Source organism: Dendrobium catenatum, unplaced genomic scaffold (genome assembly GCF_001605985.2).
Source record: "Dendrobium catenatum unplaced genomic scaffold, ASM160598v2 fragScaff_scaffold_716, whole genome shotgun sequence".
Lineage (NCBI taxonomy): Eukaryota > Viridiplantae > Streptophyta > Magnoliopsida > Asparagales > Orchidaceae > Dendrobium > Dendrobium catenatum.
In genome coordinates this window covers 8,740,609-8,758,627 of record NW_021319178.1, presented here as the reverse complement: position 1 = coordinate 8,758,627, position 18,019 = coordinate 8,740,609, and the positions used below count along the sequence as shown (strand labels likewise).

The 18,019-nt window shown below is 33.4% G+C and overlaps 3 protein-coding genes across 3 annotated transcripts; 1 reads left to right on the top strand and 2 right to left on the bottom strand.

Moving 5' to 3' along the window:
• Positions 1-1,536: 1,536 nt before the first annotated feature.
• On the bottom strand, positions 1,537-2,057 carry LOC110094578 (histone H4). Its single transcript, XM_020819842.2, has one exon. The coding sequence runs from the start codon at positions 2,020-2,022 to the stop codon at positions 1,711-1,713; it is 312 nt and encodes a 103-aa protein (XP_020675501.1). The 5' UTR covers positions 2,023-2,057; the 3' UTR covers positions 1,537-1,710.
• Positions 2,058-7,675: 5,618 nt separating this feature from the next.
• On the top strand, positions 7,676-11,596 carry LOC110094581 (elongation factor 1-delta). Its single transcript, XM_020819846.2, has 8 exons — positions 7,676-7,828; positions 8,669-8,777; positions 8,870-8,986; positions 9,078-9,171; positions 9,556-9,679; positions 9,854-9,967; positions 11,083-11,244; positions 11,372-11,596. Coding segments are annotated over exons 2-8 (699 nt in total). The 5' UTR covers positions 7,676-7,828; positions 8,669-8,691; the 3' UTR covers positions 11,374-11,596.
• An 801-nt stretch (positions 11,597-12,397) lies between these two features.
• On the bottom strand, positions 12,398-16,713 carry LOC110094574. The gene is made up of 4 exons (XM_020819838.2): positions 16,480-16,713; positions 16,215-16,321; positions 13,089-13,204; positions 12,398-13,003 (listed from the first exon to the last, which is right to left on the bottom strand). The coding sequence occupies exons 1-4, from the start codon at positions 16,696-16,698 to the stop codon at positions 12,747-12,749; spliced, it is 699 nt and encodes a 232-aa protein (XP_020675497.1). The 5' UTR covers positions 16,699-16,713; the 3' UTR covers positions 12,398-12,746.
• Positions 16,714-18,019: the final 1,306 nt, after the last annotated feature.

Genomic DNA, 18,019 nt, shown 5'->3' with positions numbered 1-18,019 from the left:
CTAATCGTCCGAATCTTGATGTTATTCGTAATTCCGTAGCTTTGGATTTTGGAGGAGAAGATCCTAGTGCTTGCGGCTCCTCTTCAATACTCTTTGGTTGGCAATTTTTTGTCTCATTGTCTAAATCTTGATGCTATTCATAGGTTTTTTCTTTAACATCAAACTCATTGGCTAGTTTTCCATGATGCTTTTGAATCCATCGCATGTTCTCATTAAGTTGATTAATGATCTAGACTACAGTAGAGTTTTCTCTCATAGATCATATTTTTTAACAACTATTACATAAAGTTGATAAAATGGTCTCATTTATTTGATATTCGTATGGAATCTCCTATAATCACTATCTGGATCTCTTTCCCTAATTTACTGTTTTGCTTACTTTCACCTTGTATACTGCACGGTTTGGGTTCAATGTTTGAAAGACCTCTCAAAATTGATAATGTGACTTCTATTGGATCTCACCCTTCCGTGGCTTGTGTTTTGATTGAGATAGACATCACAAAAAACTACCATAACCATGTTGGGCTTGGTCCAGAAAATTTCGAGTATATTCAACATATCGAACTGAAGACTTTTCCTCCATTTTGTGTTCAATGTAAATCGATAGGTCACTTGAAGGGTGAATGTCGGCCTCCTCCATCCTCTCTTCTAATTACTACTTCCGCTAATGTTAATCACCCTATTAGTTTTGGTGGAAATGTGAATGGCATTATGGAAAATTTTGGAAATCTTTCTCCTCTATTTTTTTTTTTTTCTCAAAAAAAAAATGTCCCCTAAAAAAGAAAATTTCCCAATTTGTTAAAGAAAAGCGTCATGTAAAACTAGAGGCAAGAGCTATTGCATGAGAGCTAGAGAAAGCCAAAACCAGAAAACGAGCGTTTCTAAGAGCTCTTAAAGAAGAGAAATATTTATTAGAAATATATCTTACATGTATAAAGATCAACCGCGCAGGATTGAAATATTAAAGAAGAGAGATTTGATGCTGATTTGAAAATCTTTACGAATTCAACTCAGCCTTAATTTGAAAGATTTTTGTTGGCTCATTAATCTGACTAATTATAAAGCTGATTATTTCCCTAACTGCAGCTCTTCTAGGGTTATTGGCTGATAGTTGACCCTGAACTAAAAGGCCTTAGCTCAAAGGAGGTGAACGAACTAAGTTCAAATCTACTGTTCTACATCTGTTTGACCCTAAACACCCACTTTACACCAAACAAAAGCAATAAAATTTTCCTTACTTCGTTCACCTCAAATCTATAAATCGAGGGGCAAGAATAGTTGCATGAGAGCTATGAATATTAAAAAAAAAATCAAAATATGTATAAAATTATACTCGGTATAATACACTCACCATCTGGATTGTTATATAACCATATAGGACATTACAAATGGCAAAAATATTGCAAAAACATCATAAAGTATCCAACCAGTACGCATGAAATAGCTATGTTTGCACTTGCAATTCGTTCAGATTAGTATAAATTTGAGCCAAAACTAATAAGAACATGAGATCAGACTAATGAACGGTATAAATTCTAAAAACCTCAAAAGGATTTCATGCGCTTCACAACACATATTCATAGATCAAAATACATTATCATTAAACGGTGACATAAGATTCTGATATAAAAGCCAAACATCTTAGTACATTAAAGCAGTAAAAAACTACACATCCGAATAACCCAAACCCCAACCACAAACCCTAGCTTTTTACCCGCCAAAGCCATAAAGAGTACGCCCCTGGCGCTTGAGCGCATAGACTACGTCCATGGCTGTGACAGTCTTCCGGCGAGCATGCTCCGTATAGGTGACGGCATCACGGATAACATTCTCAAGAAAGATCTTCAGAACGCCACGGGTCTCCTCGTAGATCAAACTACTGATCCGCTTGACGCCACCACGTCTTGCCAGCCGCCGGATCGCCGGCTTCGTGATTCCCTGGATGATGTCTCGGAGAACCTTGCGGTGGCGCTTCGCACCGCCCTTTCCCAAACCCTTGCCTCCCTTTCCTCTGCCAGACATTTCGCTTGTTGTCGAAGAACTTTTCAGATACTGGGAGAGGATAATCGTTGGTGAAGATGGGAAGTAGATGGGGAGAGCTATTTAATAGCTTGCGGTATGCCTCTGTAACCGTTGGATGCAGTAGCGATCCGATAACAAGGATTTATTTCATCGCTGGCCGTTGGATTTAGAAATCTCGGATTTTATTGGTTGAAGCGGGAGGAAGCGGATTGCGGAAAGTTGAGAGTTTGCATTTCTCATATAATGATTAATTTCTTAATTTATTGAGTGTGATATTTAGTGATGTGTATTTTAGATCATTCATACTACAAGTGAAATTTTTATTTTAAATAAGTTAAATATAAAAGCATTTGTTTCTCTATCTTTGGAATCACTACAGTTGTCTATAACCTAAAAAATTGTATTTAACTATATTTCATTGCATTTTAATATTTTTTTAATTAAAATGACTTACGATAAAATTATTGTGTCATTGTAGTATAAACATAAAATTCAAATGAATTGTCAAATCTTCTTGATAATTTAATAATCTCATATGCTTTAGATTCAAAATAATATTTGATACATCACCAAAAATTAATTTGATCACTCACGAATTTCGACGCATATCCAAGTTAGAAACTTTCAAAATTTAATTATGGATCATCCAAATTCTAATTTCAACAAACTTATAGTCATATTGAACATCTCAAATAAACAAACACAATGACACTGAAATTGGTTCGATGCAAGCCAAAATGGGTCAAAATCAAGAAATCAAGGCTATTTTAAATGTTTAAAGCATTAATTGGATGTCTAAATGATCTTTAAATATGTCATGCTTATAGTCGAATCAAGCGGCTCGATAAGATGAATCCAAAAAGCTCAAGATCACCAAATTCTAGCATCATGAAAGCATATAAAATGCTTGAAAAATATTATTTGATTAAGGGGATTAGTATGAGTCATCCAATGGAACACTGCAAACATGTTCTAGATCTTGTCCATATTTACAGGGTATGTAACTCATAAAAATATATAAATTCACTTTCTACATGAAAGGAACCTTTTAGCTGCAGATCAGACAGATCTCTAAGGCTTTAAGAATCTAGAGCTCCCCCCAAGCACCGCCGTATGTGAACTCCTGTCGCCCAACCCGCCAGACCTTTACCGATATCTATCGGACTTCCGCGAATCATCTTTGGACCACCTCCGAATCCTTTAGACTTCCATCGATCCTTGTCATAGCTCTACAAATCTCCACTGAACTTCAACCGGGCCATCACCCGACCACTGACCACCATTAGACCACTACCTGACTGCCAATCGTTGTTGAACCACCATCTAGCCACCGATATCCATCAGACTACCACCATCTTGTTTATCCACGGGGATATTCATGTATTCAAAAAAAGTTTCAACTGAATGCTCCCAATCAAGATAGTCTTCGACGTGTAATCTGCCTTCAAAAAATTGAATATCCATTTTCACACAGAATTCTCCTTGTGGTCTATGCGGCACCCGATATCTGCGTGGCCTCTCCAGTGGTACTTCTTCCTCCATTGAATCAGATAAATAACTTTGTTGTTGGAACTCAATCTCTATGTCAGAGACTGTAAAATCAAGACCGTCAGTTGTGCATCTGTATGTGGCCGACCTGACTGACGTCCTCCCCGGGGGCCAAGTCGACGCTCAGGCGAGGTGTCCCGAGCCACCTGTTATATGTTCACAAATCCCACTCTGAGGCTTTGAAGTTATAGATGCATTTCTGTGGTAATTTGACGAAAGTCATTCTTGAGTTCCTCCAACTATTTGAGTATCTTGGATTGTGCCGCCCACAATGCGCTCTCACCCTGATCGTCGTCAAGGGGAATGTCCTTGCTACTCTCCGCCATTTCTTCCGCTCCTTATCCTAGCTCAAGGCTCTGATACCAAGTTGCTGTAGAAGCTTTATGACCTGGAGAAGAAACAAAACACAAGAAAATAGAGACCAAAGGTTTTCTAAACCTGTATAAACTGTGATAATAATATTCTGAGAGCCTTTCTTCTTCATCGTTTTCTTACTACACCCTTAGGATGTTCAACTACTAAAAACAGAAAACTGAGATAATATGCTAATGGATGTACTATGGCCTATTTTTAGTTAAGCTGGCAGCAACGAAAAAGAGTAATGGTACTGATAGTGTAAAAACCCATCACATGGGTATCATGTGAGCTAGCGGAGGAGACTAGTTAATGTGAGGCCGCATCATCAATTTAATTGATCTCCGAACGTAGAGTTATGTCTAGACTCCACATATAATAAAATCTCTTAAAATAGGCTATAAGGCTTTCAAACTTCAATTTTATCTCCCTTTTTATCTAAAACTCTTGGTCATATTTTATGAGAAATGAAAGGGTTAAAAAACACACATAAATTTATTTAAATATATAAACTAATTTAATTTCTATTTTTAATTTAAAAGTTCTAATGAAAAGGGTGTATAACTATAACATATTATTTCTATGTTATTTACAATTTTAAATATTATATATTTATATAAATAGCAAGGTTATGAAAATCAGATCGGACAATGAATCAGAAGAAAGAGATGTCCACAGTTTGACTGGTCGAACCGGATAACATGATAAATAATAATATTAATAAAAATTAATAAAATGAATTAGAATTTTTACTCTAATACATTCACTCCACATTCCATTTTCATATCAAACTAATCTTAGAGATCATAAATTTAGAAACTTAATACATAGAGACAAAAAGTAATGATTGTCATTCAATTGTTTATATATGTTTACAATAAAGACTCAAAACTCAAAACACTCCTAATGAATCTAATAATCATCAATAAAATTTGTGAGATCAAAAGATGGATTCCTAAATCCTCCTTCATTAAAATCTTGTATCACAAATGCTTATGCATCCTCATATGGTATGTCATCTTCATCACATGTACTAGCTAAGTTGTATTCATCTGCAAACCATTAATGTGAAATAATAATGTTATATTTTATGTTACACTCAAAAGATATAACTTATTTTACAATCTTACTTGGGGTTGATCTAGTTGATGTTATGTTTGATTCTATATCTATAAGAATTGCATCATCTTTATAAACTTTTGTCTCAAAGTCTTCTAAATGTAATTATGGAGATGACTCATCATCAAGGTTCAAAAAGTTAATAAGTTCAATACTTGTGTAGTTCAAATGATCATAACTTCTTTTTCTAAGTTGCAACCTACATAATTGTTATAAAAAATTTTGATAAAAAGATGTTCATCATAATTTAAAATATATTTAAAATGGTTTCAAATAGTACATATTTTTAAATTGAGATTGTAACGAACATATACTAGATCATTTAGCCTTTAATGCTCAAGATGATTTCATCTTTTTGTATGACTCTGCTCAAACACACTCCAATTCCTCTCACAGTCTGATGAAGATGATATATGACTAAGAATTATAATAGTCAATTTATGTAGATTTGGTGCACTAGAGTCGAACATCTTCTACCATTCATCTACAAATAAATAAACATGCATTGATTTGTTCAAATATATTTATTGTAAATAAAAGCATCATAGTTCACTTAAATATTAAAATGAAATCACAAAATTTTGTCATCTCATCAGGTTGCATTTCTTTTGCCAATGTTAATGCAATTGGCTTCCTAAAACTTTCTAAATCATTACAAAATAGGCTCACCTCATTCATTTTCAAATATGGTTTAGCACAAATATTTTTATTGCAATCAATTCTATTAGACCTTGCATAACTTCAGGCTTGTTGTAATAATTTTTCTTGTCATACTGAAAATGAGGGTTGAGAAAATAAGTTGTTGAATGTACCCCTTATCTCAGCTGATTATCTCATCTTCTCTTAACGATACTACTGAATGGCTTGTACATTCTTTTAATGTTTCTAAACACGACTTTCATTGCTTTTTTAGCTCTGTACATGCCATCATAAATGTATTCAAGATATGACTTTTCATCTGCATCAACAATTCTTAACAACCTTATTAGAGATCCTGATAATTTAGAAATTATTAAACTATCATTCCTCAAAGGCATCAAACTATAACAATGTCCTCAGCAACATCATCACAAAGTGGTTTATAAGGATGATAGTTTGTTTATAATGTGGGAGATTGACTTATTACCACATGTTTTTACATGCTTGACATCAAACATATAGCTATACAATGGAAGGGAGATGAGGCTTGAGAGAAGAGACAAACGAGTGCTAAAAGAGAAACTTGAGGGGAGGTGACAGAAGAGACATTATAGAATAGATGAAATGAAGAAATTGAGAATTGGAAAACAGAAAAATATGGCTGGTTGTTAGTGCCAAATATTTTTTTGAATTATCTAATCTAGAGTCTAAAAGCACTGTGGGATCACACATAGGCTTTCTTTGAGACGGCTTTCTTACTGCTTCTTAAAGCATCTTTTTTGTACAAAAATTAAATTTTTATACTAAAAAGCTACTTTAAGAAGCAGTAAGAAAACCGTCTCAAACGAAGCCTTAATCAACAGCTAAGCAAATAACCCTTGTCATGTTACCAGCCTACATTGATAATCAACATAGTTTACACAATGAGATTGTTATAAAAGAAAATTGTCTTAACAAAAGCACAATGTGCAATAACTATATGAAAATAGGAGTTTCATCATATCCTAAATACTACCAATAAATTGAAATTTGAACTCACCGAGACTTGACTTCTATCTTCACACCGAAGATGATATGTCGAAATTAGAGAAGAAGTTCATAACCGAAGTAGATATGCTGAATGAGCTGAACTTCGAAAAAATATTTTGCATTTTAGAATAGGAAAATGAAATAAAAAACATAATGAAAAAAAATACATTTTATTGATTCATGTATCTGGATTTGACAAAAAAAAAAAAAAACTACTTTAGAAACAAACGTTACAAAGAGCAGGCCTCTTCGATGATGTCTTCTGGAAATTACCTCCATCGTGACGGTGTGTCGTTGGCTTTGCGCCATTGAGACGGTGTGTCGTTGGCTTCGTGAACGAGAAGGAGATGCCTCGAGATGGGAAGAGCCGAAGAAGAAAAGGCGAATAGATACGCGACGAATGAAATAGGGTTTTTTTTTTTTTTTGCATAAAGCTTCGCCGCCTTCGCATCTCAGCCATCAGATCTTCTCAATTTCGCTAAAGGTCATTGTAGCTGAACCGACTGGTTATCGGAAACCGATTCGACAGTCAAACCGCCGATTTGAGCTGTTTAACCCCGATTTTATGTGATAGCAAATTTACTATGAACCATAACTGGCCGGCAACCGGTTGAACCAGCCGGTTCGGTCCAACTTTAAAAATATTGATAAATAATAACTTTTAGAAGTTAAAAATATAAATTTATAATTTTGAGTAATATTAAAGGTTCATTTGGTTATTTGATACTTTTATAAAAGACAGTTTTAAGAAACATTAATTCAGAAAATGAAATTTTATAACGAAAAATCATATATAAAAAGCTTTTTCAATATAGTAAAAAAATATTAAAAAAACATTAGGAACATGATTTGAGGAATCAAATAATAATAATAATAATAATAAATTTACCGTTTTAAAACAAAATAAGTACCAAAAACTTTGGATCAAACAAAGCCTAAATTAAACCCCGCAAAAACAGCTTTCCAAATCAATTCAATGGCTACGATGGAAAGCGCGTCGCATATATAAATAACAGCCCGTCTCCTTGAGGCTCTCAGAATTGGGCGGCCATCTTCTTCCAAAACCCTAGTTTTTGCCCCTTCTGGACGAGTCGCCTCAGCTCCACGGTTTAAAAAGGTGACATCACGATCCTTCTTCCCGGAATTTAACTTTCTATGCTTTTCTATTCAGCGATATGTTATGATATATGCTCTTTCTTGATGTTTCAAATCTCAATGGATTTATGTCGAGAGTTCAGACCCAGAGCGATTTGAACTTATTCAATCTTCTGCTTCCTAGGATTGATTACTTGTGCTCTGATTTTATACCAAACTAGTTTTATTTCTGTTTTTTAGATATGAGATATTATATTTGTCCCAATATTGCAAGTTATGGAAACAATTATTCAGAGAAATTCAGTTTTTTTGGGGGAAATTTGTTGGAAGCTGCTGATTTGTTCCCTTTCTGATAAAAAAGAGTGTTTTTTTAGTTTAACATGTAAGTTCCAATAATATATATTTTTTTTGTAATCAAGGATAATCAACTTAAATCCTACAGAATCTTAAATTCAACTTCACCTCCCTCATACCTTAACTCCGATTAAATTTTTTTGTTTTCATTCTTATTAAATATTTAAGTTGATTGTGCTTGTTTCCCTATCCTATCAAAATTTATCTGATTGGGGGCGCAATTGGGTTAGATAGATTTGACATGTTAGCTTGATTTGGGTACTTAAAAAATGCAGATTCACAATTAGCCTTCAAGGTATATGGTAAGATTAGTTGTCTAAAAGTTTGTAATTTACTGCCTAACCTCTCCTATAGCTAATTTCCCCTCTGAGAAACCTTTTTGTAACCATATATCTATCTGTAGTACTCGAACTGTCTCATGTGATTGTGATTTTGTTGTTTGTAATGTAAATAAATACTTCAAATTTTGGAGGATTTGAGATTATTTTGTTGGCTCTACATGCCTCAGGTGAAAAAGCAAGTTTAGCAGTTATGGCTGTGACTTTCCATGACCTCAAGTCTGCATCTGGACTCAAAAAGCTCGATGAGTTTCTCCTTCCTCGAAGCTATATCACAGGGTTGCCTTCTTGATCCCCATCTATTGATCATTTTCGCGTACTTCTCCTTCTTTCTTTTTAACCTGCTGACACATCACTAAAAAATTAATTAGCTACCAAGCTTCAAAGGATGATATTGCTGTACATGCTGAACTCTCTGGTCCACCTTCATCAGATTATGTTAATGTTTCCAGATGGTATAACCACATTGAGGCCCTGTTGAGGTTGAGGTATATTCTTCAACATAGTTGATATTTCCATTTTGTTTAGTTGTCAGCTTGGTATTGAATTTGTATTGTTTTCACATTGTCTCCTGTACAGCGGTGTATCTGGGGAGGGACAAGGCGTGCAAGTTACAGGGTCTGCCACTGTATTTGAGGAAGTTCCAGCCTCTCCACCTATTGCTGACACCAAGGTGATGACCCTGTCTTGTCAGTTTCGCAGTACGAATCATTCTATGAATTGCAATGATGCTTTGTTAACTAATGACTGTATGATTTTTCCTTTATGAATAATTTCAAATAAAAAAATTTAGGCTTCGTTTGGGATGGCTTTCTTACTGCTTCTTAAAGCAGCTTTTTAGTATAAAAATTTTAAGAAACAATAAAAAAGCCGTCCCAAACGAAGCCTTAAACATCTCTTTGATGCTTTTTCCTAACATCCTTTTGCAAGTTTTCTTTTGTTCAGATTCCTCTCAGTTACTGGTTTTATTCGCTTAGTCGAAGTTTCCCACAATTCTAGACAACTTCTATTGAGTTGTTCTGCACTTTCTTCTTATATTGGTTATCTTGAACTCTAGGCCTCTGCTGCTGTCGATGATGATGATGATGATGTTGATTTATTTGGTGAGGAAACTGAGGAGGAAAAGAAGGCTGCTGAGGAGCGTGCAGCTGCTGTGAAAGCATCTGGAAAGAAGAAAGAAAGTAAGACATTGAGCTTGTTTTCTTATATGCATATATTATCTGACATGGTAAATCAGGTAACATATTGTTTCTTCTTAAGTATGATGAACCTGCAGATAGCTGTAGATTTGCATTTTGATTGTTCTGTTCTCGACATTGTTATTTTAATTTCTACATATTCTTTCCTTAAAACAGGTGGAAAGTCATCAGTTTTATTGGACGTGAAGCCTTGGGATGATGAGACTGACATGAAGAAGCTTGAAGAAGCAGTCAGGAGTGTGAAAATGGATGGCTTGCTTTGGGGTGCCTGTAAGTAACCAAATTGTCCTACTGTTCATATTACGTCTGCTTGTTTGCTTGATTTGGCGCAAAGTTATCTGTTTAATGGAAATGAAGTTTAAATTATGAGCATTTTATCCTTATCCCTATTAAATTAAAGTTTTGATCATTTCAAAAAAAAAAAAAAAATTCTTGATCCATGCAAGATTTTTTTTAGTGTAATCAATCTAGCATTTTGATTTGTACATCACAGTGGCTAAAATTAAAATATAGGAAATTTGTGTCCTTTGGCTAAAATCTACCGGTATTTTTGATGATGTCCTATATTTGGTAACAAAGGCCCCTCAAGTGAGTTGGATTGACAATGTTCTTAACTCAATAGATTGAAGTTTGATTACTTGGAATGATGAATATGATGTCCTGTTTGGCACTGTATAATTTATATTGTGCTATTTTGATTGATTTAGTGCAAAGTTATTGCAATTGAGCTAAAGTTTTTTTTTTTTTTTTCGAGAAATTTAAGTCGCACCTAGATTTCATTGATGATAAAATTTACAATTATACGGTAAGACTAACAAAGAAAGACTTAAAACACCAGCAATAACAATTACATAAAGAATAGCACATATGGTGTACAACAAAAGCTCAACATAAGATAACTAATGGCAAATCTTGTGTATCAAAATGAAGCTCAATAGAGGGAGAAATCATTACGTGCGGAGTCCGGACGTAGAGTTACGTCCGGACTCCAATAAAAACTTGTATGTGTTTTTATACATAATGTGTATAAATTTGTAGATATTGTATACACATATATTATGTATATAAGTTTGTACATACTATGCATTTAATTTTGTAATTTGTTTATAGTGTGTACAGTTGTACACAATACACACTGTATACAAGGACACATGTCATGTTTTTATTGGAGTCCGGACATAACCGGACTCCGCACATAATAATTTCTCCAATAGAGGAGTCAAGAAGCCAAGGATCCATCAAGGTACCATCCCCGTTAACTTAGATCAGTAAGCAGAACCACATTGGGTAACATGATGAACATGTTTAACTGGCTGACGTACATAACCTGATGATGTTATGATAATATTTTGGAAATTTAGTTACTATTGTTGTTGATGTTACAGCAAAGCTTGTTCCAGTTGGATATGGAATCAAGAAATTACAGATTATGATGACCATCGTGGATGACTTGGTGTCAGTTGATAACCTCATTGAGGATCACCTGACCTCTGAACCTGCAAATGAGCACATCCAAAGTTGTGATATTGTGGCGTTTAACAAAATCTGTAAGTTTGCGCTCACAGATTAAACCTTCTAATTAGCCACATTATTTTATAATAAAAGTTTGGAACTTTCATTTTTTCTTTCCTGATTTTTTTCACTGATTCATTTTAATTTTGTTGTACCTTGCAGAGATAACTATGCTGCCATAAGATTACTATGCTGGTATTGCTTCATGTTTTTTGCCTTGTATGGGCATTTTGATCCTCCATTAAAATTTTTGTATTGAATGATTAAGTTACTTTTATTATGTATTTTAATTTGTATCAATGAATTGCAGACGTTTGATTATGCTGTGTGAGAACTGTCTTTTGCAATGTAACTTGCTTTATGGAGTTCACTGTTAGACTTGGCTTATTTTTCTAGCTTATTTGCTTGTTTGGTTGGGCTGATAAGATTGCAGCTCCTTGTAAATTTGATCAATATTTAATTATATAAATGTTATTTATATTTGAAATAAAATTTTAAAAATTGACCAGGGAAATGATTAAATTTGAATAATTATTCATTTATATTTGTTATATAATAAATACCTTGTAAAAATACATCCTTTTCTTTGTTATTTATTTCTTATTTAATAAGGCATTATTTTAATTGTTTCCCTTATATCTTATTACATAAATATCCACTTTCTTGAATTACTAGTTAATATTATAAACAAATATGTAAATATCAGTAATTTTAATTGAATTTATTTGAAATATATAATATTTTCCTTTTATGGAAATGAGGTGGGCATTTAGGGTTTGTGCGACACATCGTATTGTGATTCAATTCATGTAAGTATTATTTCCAAGCTTATATAAACGCTTTCATGTAAATCACTAAAAGTTTTTTTATGTAGGTTATCTTAAAAATATTAAACAAGCATATAATATTTTAATATTATTTTGAATGCTATAAATACATATTTTTTAAAGTACGGCAATAATTTTTTTAATCATCATATTTTTTAAATCGTAGTAAAAAAACACAACAAAAGAGCAGTGAACGCGCAATTAAAATGCAACAAAAATGCCGGTAAAACAAACAAAAAAAGCGCAACCAAAGCGCACTACATGTTTTAAATTTTAAATGGATGTCCGGACGTATCTCTACGTCCCGACTCCGCACCTAATAATTTCTCGACTAACTGGCACACAAGCAATGAACCCAGTAAAGACGAATCAATTTCAATTACTGTTCTCATATTACCGTTTTGTTTTCTTTTCTACAGCTTTTTACTACAATGATCTAGGCAAACAATCTAGCTAAGTGAAAGAGCACCAAAAAAGAGCTCTTCAATGTTAAAAATGGCTACAAACATGAATATGAAGAAAGCCTACATATAAAACATTCGGAACAAATTGCTACATGATCATTACCTGATTATTCTGAAATAAATACTAAGGTTTTGTTTGGGACGATTTTTTTACTACTTCATGAAGCAGCTTTCTAGTACAAAATTTTTAAATTTTTACACGAAAACTGTTTTAAGAAGCAGAAAGAAAGTCATCCCAAATGAAGCCTAAGACCACCATCCAAAAAGGCGACGCTTTTTTATTCTTCTGGCATCAGGTGGAGGGGTCAGAGTGATTCTTTCGGCATTATTTGCAGCCCATCTACTGAAATCAGGGGAAGAGACTAACTCCCTCAAAGCTTTTCTAGTTTCTGCTCTAGTGAATGTTTCCCACTCATCCTTATTGAATATTTTCCTTTCTGGTGTCCTGTGGAAGGTAGAGTAGTAGTTGTCTCCTTCTAATGTGATATTGGGTCTCCTCATGCCTGTTCAAAAGTATAAAAAATGGACTAAGGAAAAGAAGAAGAAGAAAACTACCTTAAATATTGACAATCTGGTAAAAATAAAGACCTATATTAGTTGAATTGTTTTGAGCGAAATTGAATTCCTGAAACCATCGTTTGTACTTTGTAGGATTTGGGAATTGAATTGTAGTAAAAATAGTATAAACAAATTTGAAGATCATCCTGCAAAATATTCAACAGTCAGAATCAAATCTAAAAAAATTTACAAAAATATAGGATGACTGGAACGCAAGTAGAGAGAGCAATGTGAAACCTGAAGGTTTCATTGACCGCCGAGCAAAAGCACGTTTAGTATTTGAGTAAATATCATAAAATCGTGTCGGACATTGCACGCCTTTTTGAAGAAAAGTGTCGGTGCATCATAGAAGAGTCACACAACAGATTATTTTGTGTAGAAAGAGAGAAAAATAGAAGAAGCCACGGACTATTATGTGTAACGGAAGAGAAACATACTCATTGTTTCTTTATTATTAATCTCATCTCCCTCTCATCCTTCCCTATCCCTCTCTCTTTCTTAGTAATGAGTAACACCTTCCAAAGATTTTCAAACTTAAATCAACAAAAATTTCAACAAGTGAAGGGGGCTAGTTCAAATACCACCCAAAAAACAGATGTTCACTACTTCACTCACAGCTTGGCAATCGTCATAAATGCTTGGCAGTTCAAAACCTCACTACTTCACTCAAAGCTTTTTTTTCTTTTTTGATGGCGATGAATTTTTATTATCAGTCAATAAAAAAATTACAAGAGCGAAATTCACAAAGAACTACCAACAAAAAAAGCAATGGACTACCAACAAAAAAAGCAAAGGACCAAAATACATTGCAATACCTTGCTACGTCTATAATGGCGAAGTCATCAATGGAGTTATCATCGCTATTAACTGTGAATGTAGTAAATCCGAGAGCATGGAGATTATTATTATTATTATTTTAATTTTGGACTGTTCCTAGAAGAGAAAACACTAGCTGAAATATCTTATTCATTAAACTAAATAAACTCCTAATAGAATCTTGAGACTGAACCAGATTTGAATCATCGTCAACCTCTAGGACTGAAATTCGAAGGAAACATTAGATAACACAGTTGTAACATCACAGGATGAGGACGGAGGAGTAATTGAAGGACCCGCAAAACAATTTTTTTTTTTTAAATTAATTGAATTTCATTTAATTCAATTTTTATATAATTCTTTACCTCTTATTCATTACTTTCAATAAAAAATAAAAAATGGATAAAACTCATTTATGTAAGATTATGGTCTTCTCAAATTCCAAAGGAAATAATTGAAATTTCAGCAATTGAAATAAAGCAAATTGTTGCCTAAGCACAATGTCACTTTCAACCAGCCAAAACAAGGGAGATAAAAAATTTAGGAAATAACGTCTCTCTGAATGTACATGCTTATCAATGTGGTTTATGTTCATGAAAACCAAAGTGTGTATGATGAGGGTGATGATTATGATGATGATGGCAATGAGTGCCTTTTGTACATGCCAATCAAAACTTAGCCAAGACCTAGTTACATAACTCAAACCCAATGAGATGGAACCCAGGTCCTTGGTAATGTTTCATTAGGACAGAAATACATTTGCCCTTTGAGAATGACACATGGTAAGTAGGATCAACTGATCAAAGGGCCCATTGACATTATGGGGTTTATGTGATGAAGTGGTACTCCCAAAGAATCTAGATGATTTCCATCTGAAAATCATGTGGCGCTTGCTGGCACCACCAGGGCCTCCAAAAAGTATAACTTAGCAAATGGTGTGAGGCCACTATAGATGCGTCAATCTTATGAGTGACGCATAACATAAAAAGCTCTCAACATTGAGCTAGAATCTCAATTAGCAGTTTATTAAAGCCATAAAGCTGGCATGGATTGTCTGATTGGTTCCAAAGACTATTTAATTTTTATTTAAACTTATTATAGCCACTTTCAATTAGTTATTAGGCACATAACTCTGGTTAACATGGCAAACACTAAGTGGTTGCTTATGAGGGGACTCAAGCAACAAAGCTCATTTTCAAATTGATCTGGGTCTTACTACAGTTGTGTTGATTATTGTGACATTAGACAAAGGCATGAAATAAAAGAGCGCGTATGCTGCTACATTTCTTTAGTAACAACGAGTTCAAACGATTTAGGGTAGTTTGGCAGAAGGTCGTTGATTCCAATAGTCAATTTCTCTGGGTGGCTATTTATTTGAGGAAAGTGAGGCTCTGGCCCAATTCTAAGATGGCATCATGGAGTCAATAGTTCTAGAGGACGTTAAGGATTCCATGAGCAATGTGACAAGCAATTGATGGCTCATGCTCAGCTAAGAAGCATAAATGCTTGAAATATTTAAAATAAAAATACATTAAATAATTCAAAATTTAAAAAAAAATGACTAAATGAGAGAAATTAAGCAAACAATTAGATAGATTGATTGCTCTATAAATCCCTTTTTTTAACAAAATCATATTAACTATAAGCATAGCAAATTTAATGATAAAATCAACATCACGCGGGTCTTTTTGTATCAATTATGAAAATGAATATAAAAGGTGCTGAAAAAAGTAACTTAATATGTACAATTTGAACATTAACATTATAGGTGGGATGTCTTCTAATGCAAGCAAAATGTTTGAACAATAATCATAAAATATAAGGGGCTTAAGATTAGTGGAATAATGAAAAGTTGATATGCAACATGAGTGATACTGAAAATGATTATTATTAAGTTAATCCGAAAGACCAATTGAAACCTAAATGTTTTAAATACCTTTGATATATCATGCAAAATAATGTCATGGTAGATAAACAATATGTGGTTATAAATGGATGGTTAAAATAGAAAAATGAGTAACGAGTAAGACAACACAAGTGAATATCATGAAAGCAAATGAAAGTTACAAACCTAAAATCAAAACTCAAGTATCGATCATAGGGCCGTAGATGAAAAAAAATAGGTACATATAATTAATGTAATAACAAAGAAATGGAAAAGATGAATACCAAAAGTGATATGACCTGATTTAGTTCCACACTCAACAATAATGATTTGAGGAGGATTAACCAGTAAATAAATAACTGAAATCAAGTTGATGATGACAACAATAATAATAATGATGATCCTTTAAGATTAAATGGTTTTAAAAAGGGAAAAATCACAAGACACATGCTTACCTGAACAAGCGATTCGAGAAATTCAATTTCCTATGTGTTCTTGACACAACAGATGTTATAATAGAAATAACTAGCGCCTGAGCAGCCAGACTAACATCCAAGGAGCTCTGCAAATTAAAAATGAAACAAGTCAAGCAAGGAAACAACAGATCCTTCTTTTGAGCAGGAAATCAAAGTAATTCAATCGATGAATCACAGCCGAAAGACTCTACAAGCATATAATAGGACAACAATACCATATAAGAAAAAGCATAAAGAAAATGACCTGAAGGATCATGATGCCAGCAAAAATTAGGGCTGCCCATTTAACAAAATAGGCAACATCGGTGTCTACTAGACCCTCGTCGGTCAGAACCAGCTTGCGAACACCCCAATATCCAAACCATGCCCCAGCTAGAATAAGACAAACTAGAAGAAGTATACCAAGCTGTGGAAGGCGGTAAAAAGTAAGATAGAATTTCCAGTGACTAACAAAAATCATCATTGCCCATAACAGTTTCAAAAAATGATAGCATGTATTATAACTAGACGGAGCATCTCAATTTACAGACTGTGGAATGTTGAGCCACAAGATATAGATAAAAACTACTGAAATTGATGAAAAAACTGAGATGGTTTAATGCCTCAAGACCTTATGTAATAAAACCTAAACACTTTCAAATAGTATTATACTGTTCTTTGGTGAAAAAAAAAAAAAACTGTTCTTTGGTGAGTTTGAAACCTAGCAAATACGCTAAATACCATTTTTAACAACATATAGCATGGCGCAGTGCCCTATTTTAAACATGGCAGAAATTAGAAAAAAATTATAAATAAAAATACAATTAAATAGGAAAGAATATTAGATTGAAAGATAAGCCATCATTGTAGTAAAAAAAAAGATAATTTAAAGTACTCAATGCCTCAACCATTTTAAATTTAAAATTTCTGTTACTTTCCAAGTCTAATATTTAAAAAAAATAAAACAGTGCTCTCGAGACTCAGCATCATCATAAGTACAAAAAATCATTTTCTTCATCAATATTATAATTATCTTCTAAAGCGTAATCTTCATCGTCACCCTCATTATTTTCATGTTTAATTGCAAGAGAATTACGCCTATATAAAGATTCATTCTCTTTGCCTTTTTATTGCTCTCAAATATTGTAGTCTATTTCATAAACACCACTAGCTTTTGCAACAATACTCCAAGTCCAATCTTTCTTATCAATTACTAATCAATTATCTTCGTCTTAATCAACATCCATTTTTAATGTTAAACACTCTTAGCATCATCTATAACACTAAAGAAATAGGGTCACTAATATCACGAAGGTTGTACCTTGAAATTAATGCCCTATTATATTTCATATAAACCAAATATTTGAGCGACCATGATCCATCTTTCATCCTTTTTTTATGAAACTACAACAAAAAATTATTAAAATTACTAAATTATAAAGTTTCATGATAATAATCAATATACAATTTTATCATGTACATAGATGTTCAAATACATTTCAATTGTGGACATCCAGATGAATTATAAGTAAGACTAAGTAATGTGATAACAAAACTTTGTAAATGTGGAGCTGCTTGGGCCTGCACTAGCCACCAACCAGATGGAAGTATTTAACGAGTTTTATTATATATCAAAATATTATTCAAAACTAATTATAATTTTACTAAAATCAAATCACCTAGCGCCCGAGTTGTCCTTTGTCATACAACAAGAGGAATACCAAAAATTCCTTCACCCCTAATGTTTACACTAAGCTAATTATTAATTTTATCTTCTTCATCGACATCCTTAGTCATTCTTCCAA

What these genes read in the sequence shown, in the direction of transcription:
- LOC110094578 (XM_020819842.2), bottom strand. Translation starts at nt 2,022, where the DNA reads ATGTCTGGCAGAGGAAAGGGAGGCAAGGGTTTGGGAAAGGGCGGTGCG.
- LOC110094581 (XM_020819846.2), top strand. Translation starts at nt 8,692, where the DNA reads ATGGCTGTGACTTTCCATGACCTCAAGTCTGCATCTGGACTCAAAAAG. An exon ending in CCTCGAAGCTATATCACAGG is followed by an intron (nt 8,778 to 8,869) that starts GTTGCCTTCTTG and finishes AAAATTAATTAG; the next exon opens with CTACCAAGCTTCAAAGGATG. An exon ending in TGGCTTGCTTTGGGGTGCCT is followed by an intron (nt 9,968 to 11,082) that starts GTAAGTAACCAA and finishes TTGATGTTACAG; the next exon opens with CAAAGCTTGTTCCAGTTGGA.
- LOC110094574 (XM_020819838.2), bottom strand. Translation starts at nt 16,698, where the DNA reads ATGATGATTTTTGTTAGTCACTGGAAATTCTATCTTACTTTTTACCGC. An exon ending in CTGGCATCATGATCCTTCAG is followed by an intron (nt 16,322 to 16,479) that starts GTCATTTTCTTT and finishes TTTAATTTGCAG; the next exon opens with AGCTCCTTGGATGTTAGTCT. An exon ending in TTCTCGAATCGCTTGTTCAG is followed by an intron (nt 13,205 to 16,214) that starts GTAAGCATGTGT and finishes AATATTTTGCAG; the next exon opens with GATGATCTTCAAATTTGTTT.